Source organism: Miscanthus floridulus, chromosome 9, assembly GCF_019320115.1.
Source record: "Miscanthus floridulus cultivar M001 chromosome 9, ASM1932011v1, whole genome shotgun sequence".
Classification (NCBI taxonomy): domain Eukaryota; kingdom Viridiplantae; phylum Streptophyta; class Magnoliopsida; order Poales; family Poaceae; genus Miscanthus; species Miscanthus floridulus.
In genome coordinates this window covers 104,934,784-104,941,139 of record NC_089588.1, presented here as the reverse complement: position 1 = coordinate 104,941,139, position 6,356 = coordinate 104,934,784, and the positions used below count along the sequence as shown (strand labels likewise).

Sequence of the window (6,356 nt, the reverse complement as noted above, 5' to 3'; positions counted from 1 at the left end):
TACATGGGTTACTATAATTCAAGATGATACTTACCATAATGCTATAATAAATCACTTATGAGGGAGTTACCATAATCTCGTAAATTAGTATAGTAATTATCGTAACTCAAAGTGGCCACAGAATAACTTATTCTGCGGCCAGCTAGAGAACAATACGTGTGTGTGTAGCTGGCCGCAGAATAAGTATTACTAACCTCAAACCCACCTTTTCATCTTAATTAAACCAAGGCATATACTTATGGATATATGTATGTGTCGCTAACCTTAGCTACCACCCACGTTAACCTAAGCTTGCTTAGCCTAACCCCTCTGTATGTGTATATGAATGCATATACACGTACCTAACCGCTTAACCCCGCCTTCATGTATATGAATACATATACATGAACCAGTCGAAATAACCCCGCTAAACCCCGGCGGATCTGCAGGAGTCAGACAGGCCGTTATGATGACTTGATCAGGCTCTCTCTTTCAGGTTCACATAATAGTGAAACCTAATAATGTGGTCCGGTTTTCCATTAGATAACCACGCCACTCTAACCTAACCAGTAAAAGCTACACCTTGTTGGAAGGAGTCTCTCTATCCAACCCTTACTTCAAATTGACATAATAAAGATAAACTTAGGAGTAAACCCATCAACCAATTGGAGCCAACCCATCTAGGACTGACCCCATGAATGATTGAGATTGCCTTGCATGTGTTGCTTGAAATGTTCCTTTATTTGACGAAACTAGACAACTTATCTCGAAGACATAGAAAGAGCCCGATGGGATCGCGGAGCGCAATCATAAGAATAAGAAGAATCGGCCCATTGAAACATGGATGTACGCGTCAGCGAGCGGAGGCAAGTCCTAACACCCCCCTGTCCCATCCCCTCCACATAAATTACCATACCCACACACTTCTCCCTTCCACCTTTCCACCAATATCATATTCCACCACCTCCCATTTTCCATTAAATATTTAATAAACACAATTCATGATATTCTTATGAGAATCAATACTGAGAGCATATGTGATATATGATGAATAATTATGGAATGAGCATATATGATATATGATAATGAGTATTTGTGATATGATATGAACCTTACGATATGATGAGCAAAGAACATGAACCTTGTGGTTAATGAAAACTGGTAAACTAAAACCAATTTACAATGAAAGCTGCTGCAGGGAGGGGGGGGGGGGGGGGGGGCTTTTTGGGCGCCGCAGCGGGCTGCCGCCACCGCTTGGCAGAGAGCGGTGGCAGCGGCGGCCAGGTAGCCGCCGCGACGGTGGATGGCAAATTGGCTGTCGGAACGGGAGAGGAGCCCTCAAGCTGAGCTTGTTGTCTTGTTTATTCTTTCTTTCGCCGTGGGAAACAAAAGGATTTGGGGAAGGCGGAACAGGGGCGCCTCTGGTTTTCTTTCTTGCAGCGTGGGAAAGAAGAAAAGACCACCTGTCCACATCACGCACGACATGACCAGGGCAGGGGCGGAAGGATTTCGAAATTCTGGAACCGTCCACCGACCACTGTGGTGCAATGGTGTTACGTTTGGGCCTAAAACACTACTCTACTTTCGTTGCGGCAGCTCGTGGGCTATACATTCATTGCGGTGGCTCGTGGGCTCGTGGCAGGTCCATCAGCAGCCAACGAGCTCTTTCCCTCGACGGTCGCAGATGCCGGTGAGCGCGTGCACGGCGAGACGAGACGCAGACGGCAGGCAGACGCCCATTCGACGCCACCTCACGTCAGAATTGTCGAAACTCGAAACGACTCACCAAACTTGGCGCTGATCACTTTTGCAAAGTGGTGCGTGCTCTGCCTCTCCGTTCTGGAGTCTGGACTTGTGGGGTGGCGTTTGTGCTGCTGTGCAAGTGACCCAGTTGCTGCTTTTTCCAGATGGCTTGTGTTGCTGCTCCAGCTAATGTTGCAGGTTCTGCTAAAAAAAAGCTAATGTTGCAGGTTTGTTAGCAGTTGCAAGTTGCATCAACGGAACTGATGGTTACTGTAAAAGTGATTGTGTGCTGAATATTTTTACTCATCAATGGTAAAAGAGAGTTAAGGTTGCAAGGTAGACTTCAGAACCAGATTATGGAGCGACCAAGCCAGTGCTAATCATCATTCAACAATCATAACAGGAATAGTCAGCCCTTGGATACTGTAAAAGTGATTGTGTGCTGAATATTTTTACTCATCAATGGTAAAAGAGAGTTAAGGTTGCAAGGTAGACTTCAGAACCAGATTATGGAGCGACCAAGCCAGTGCTAATCATCATTCAACAATCATAACAGGAATAGTCAGCCCTTGGAATCAAGGGTCATTGCAGCTCAATGAAAAGATGGAACACAGGGACTAAAGATCAAAAAATAGTAACCAAAAAGTACGATATCATGGCAAATGGTTGCTGTAACGATTCAATTTCAGGCATGGATCGAGGTTCACATTCTAAGAACTTGAAGCAGAAACACAGAAGGTTCATGATGAATTACTGGACCAACCATTCCCAAACCACTACCACGACAACTAGCATGACATAATACTATCATACTACTAGTTTCTATGGAGACCAAAGTAGTCTCGAAGTCTTCGCCACTGGAGAGCACAGAAAGATTATTTACATTTTGTTTCCCCACGACGATCAGAACCCATTCAGTGAGATTAAACTGCTGCAAGACGAATAGACCATCAGAACCCCTTCAGTGAGATTCAACTGTTGTTGTTCCCGGCTTCGCCACCACCTCCGAGTTTCATCCTTCACCACAGGCTCAACTTTCTGCTTGCCAAACACCTACAACATGGCACAGACAGAAGAGATTAGCCTTAAAACACATCATAAGCATAATCAGGGAAGCATCTCAATAAAAATGAAGTCTATTAGAAATGCATAACAAGCAGTAACAGATTAGATACTGAAATTTAAGCCACGAGCCTGAAAGGTCTTACGAAGAACCAGCACAATGCAAACCATATCTACAGAAAATGCATAATAAGGAGTAACAACTTTAGCTACTCAAATCCAAGCCATGAGACTGAAAGGTCTTAAAAGCATGAACCAGCACAATGGGAAGGATTGATATCTACAGAAATGCATTATAATCCGTAACAGATTAGCTATTGAGATCCAAGCCACCTGAAAGGTACTACTAAAAGCCCACCCCAATTGGAATCAGCATAATACAAACGATGTGTATTAGATTGCATCTTTAGCACTAACAAATTTACTACAAAAATCCAAGACAAGACTCTGAAGAGCAGAGAACCCAGCTAGATTACTACTGGGCATAGTAGCCCTTAATCCTGACCAATTCTATTCAAGAATTAATGAGAAGAAAGGAAATAATGGTTGGACCAATAGGCACGACAGGACAGGGGAATCTTGCATACCAAGATTCAAAATCAATCAGCACACACTAATGCAGGGGGAAAAACTGGACATGATGGACTGAATAAATAGTCAGAAAATAACTAGCATCACCAGCCAAATCATCTTCAGAATCCACATGCTTCCCCTCTTCAAGCAGAAAAGAGATGTGCAAAAAGTAACTTCAGTAGAACGTCGCTACACTATTGCCCGAGATGGATTCCAACCGCATAAACAGGAACTTTTGCACATTACCAACACCATGTTTGCTGACCAGACTGACTTGAACACACAAACTTGCTAAATCCCCTATTCCCCATTACACCATGATCAGTTCAAGCTCAAAAGAAAACTAGGAAAAAAACACACCATCACCATCCAACAATATCTGATCACTATCCAAAAAAACTCGCTGCTACAATACTACCAGAAATGGATTCCAACAGAACAGCATCACTATGTTTGCTAAAATTACAGAAAGGATTTGAACTTCAGAACATGTTAAATCGCCTATTCACCATCATCCATTCACGATTAAGAGAACGTGGAGAAATAGATGCTACTACCAACGAAATCTAGCAATTTCTAATCGCGAGAGGACACTAAGATTTTCTGATCGCTTACCGAAAATAACATTATTAATTGGTGACATGCTTGTAGCCATGTACTAGCGATGGATTCAATCCAATGAATAACTCGATTCAAGCAGAAAATACAACACAAAAACAAAGACTAGCATGGCATCACCATGACGAAAACCCTGGTCACGAGACTAATTAAACGCCCCAAATAAATTTGTCACAACCAGGCAGGCCGCAGGCAGAACACGCAAGTAGTACACCACCAAACAGCTACGAACCAGAAGAAATCGCCGAGCAAGAGAAATCACAAGCGCGCACATCGAACCGAATGGGATATCGAGAAGAGGAAAGGGGGTGGGCGCAAGCGACATTACCGAGCCGCACTTCTGGTTGAAGTAGTTCTTGAGGCAGATCCAGTGCTTCTGAGCAAGGTTTTCATTATCGGAAATAAAAATTTATCGGAGGTCATGGATAAATAGGATAAGCAAGATATATCGGAAATATCGGACCAAATTCAAAAAAAAAATCAAATTGTTTTGAAAAAATTCCGTAGAATTTGACTTGAAACTATTCTTAAGCTATTAAACATTACTTGTTCACAGATAAAAACAAGAATAAAACATTATAGTATGGGATTGTCGTACGGCTGAATTTGGGTTGTCTGTGTGGAAGCAGGAAAGAAGGGAAAAATTTGTCCGATGTCAAATTTTATCGGACCCTGTGGATAGAAAGGAAATTTCAGAAATTTCCGTGAATTCCGGCCGATAAAAAAAACCTTGCTTCTGGGCGGGTATCTCCTTGAACTGGTTGAAGTAGTCCTTGGCAACCTCCAGGAACTTCTCCTGCGTCTCCGGCTCCTTCTCCGGTGCCCGGAGCGGCGCGGTGAAGGTCGGTGTCGCGGTCAGGGTCGGCGTTGCCTCCTCCGGCGCCGCCACCGCCACCTTCTTCACACCGTAAAGCGCGGCCGCGATGTGGACGCGGACGGGGGCGACGCGGCATGTGGCGGCGCGGAGGTGCGGCGTCACCGCGGCGCTCCTAATGGCGGAGCCTCCGCTGGTGAGCTCTCTTCGCCGAGACGGTGTTGAACAGATTCCCGCAAGTTGGGCACTGCGGGCACTTCGTCTTACCGCGGAGAAACTTCCGGTGCTTAGTTTGGCAATGGAATTCCATAGATGAAGGCTTGAGACACACTGGGCTCCCTTGTAAGAATCCCTTCTCCTGCTCGAACAACTCCGAGATGCAGTGAATACACGGGAACTTCCCTTTTGGAGCCGCGGCGAAAGCCGCCAGTACGGCTTGATGGAACCGCGCCGTAGGTGAACTCGGCGCGGCTTCCTCGTCGCCGTCGGAGCCCTCGTTGCCATCGGCGCCCTCCTCGTGCTCGACGCCGGCGCCCTCCTCGGCGTGGTCGACGTCGGCGCCCTCCTCGGCGTGCTCGACGTCGGCATCATGATCCATACGCGAGATGTTGCTTCGGTTTTGGGATGGCTTGGGGAGGCGGACGGTGATGGGGCGAAGGGGAGAAATAGAATGGTTGGGTGTATCGATTTGGGGAGACGTGCCAGACGAAGGGCGATGGGGCAAATATAAGGAATTGGGTTTAGGGTAATACAGTAATTTTTCTCTGCTGGGCATGCCACGCGATGGACGATGATGGGTTTTGGCGAATACAAATTTATCACAATTGCATCTAGGCCCTTTTTCATGCTAGAGTGTGCATGTGTTTGCAAATGCTAAACTTTACCTCTAGTTAGTCTTTAAGTAAATGTTTAGTACTAGTTTGCAAACTTTGTGAGAAATAGAATAGAAGTTTTTCAAAACCCTTACTAGCACGATAGATTTTGTGGTGTTTTGAAAAATATTCAGTTTTTGGTCTTTGTGACCTTGTCATGCCATTTGTTATTATAACTCCCATTGATTGATTGGCTAATCACATTTGTCATGACCGTCTCGAGTCCATAAGTTACTATGCCTCTCTAGATTATATGCGCTTCAAACTTTTTTCTCAATCTTGTACTTACCACAAGTTAAGAAAATATTAAGTTTCATATTTTTCGGAGATGGTTTGCTATTTTCTATTGTTTAAATGAATTTCTACGTGACAATGAAACGATCCAAAATGGTACCAGATTTGTGTACTTGGTCTCATATGGTCTAATGAACCAATTTTGGGGAGGTAGAAGGAAAATTATACTATTTTGAAGGGGTAATTCAACCTCCTTTCTCCATTTTAGCACAAAAAATATAATAATGACCAAAATTGATCACAAAAGATTTTGTGTGGGGCCATAATTTTAGTCTACATGCTTGCAAAAAAAATTCAAACAATTTTGACAAAGCCGAAATATACATAGTTTACAAAATGAATGCGCAATTTGATGGAACCCTAACTAAAACTTCTAGGTTTCCATAGCTCTCGTGCATTTC

The 6,356-nt window shown here is 44.2% G+C and overlaps 1 protein-coding gene across 1 annotated transcript; it reads right to left on the bottom strand.

Moving 5' to 3' along the window:
- Nucleotides 1-2,424: 2,424 nt before the first annotated feature.
- LOC136484054 (uncharacterized) lies at nucleotides 2,425-5,451 on the bottom strand. Its single transcript, XM_066481218.1, has 3 exons — nucleotides 4,705-5,451; nucleotides 4,304-4,351; nucleotides 2,425-2,775 (listed from the first exon to the last, which is right to left on the bottom strand). Exons 1-3 carry the CDS (start codon nucleotides 5,378-5,380, stop codon nucleotides 2,753-2,755), a joined length of 747 nt encoding a protein of 248 aa, XP_066337315.1. The 5' UTR covers nucleotides 5,381-5,451; the 3' UTR covers nucleotides 2,425-2,752.
- Between the last annotated feature and the right edge of the window lie 905 nt (nucleotides 5,452-6,356).

Coding starts and splice junctions, on each gene's coding strand:
- LOC136484054 (XM_066481218.1), bottom strand. CDS start 5,380: ATGATGCCGACGTCGAGCACGCCGAGGAGGGCGCCGACGTCGACCACG. Junction 4,352..4,704: donor GATACCCGCCCAGAAGCAAG/GTTTTTTTTATC, acceptor AACCTTGCTCAG/AAGCACTGGATCTGCCTCAA. Junction 2,776..4,303: donor TCAACCAGAAGTGCGGCTCG/GTAATGTCGCTT, acceptor GCCATGTTGTAG/GTGTTTGGCAAGCAGAAAGT.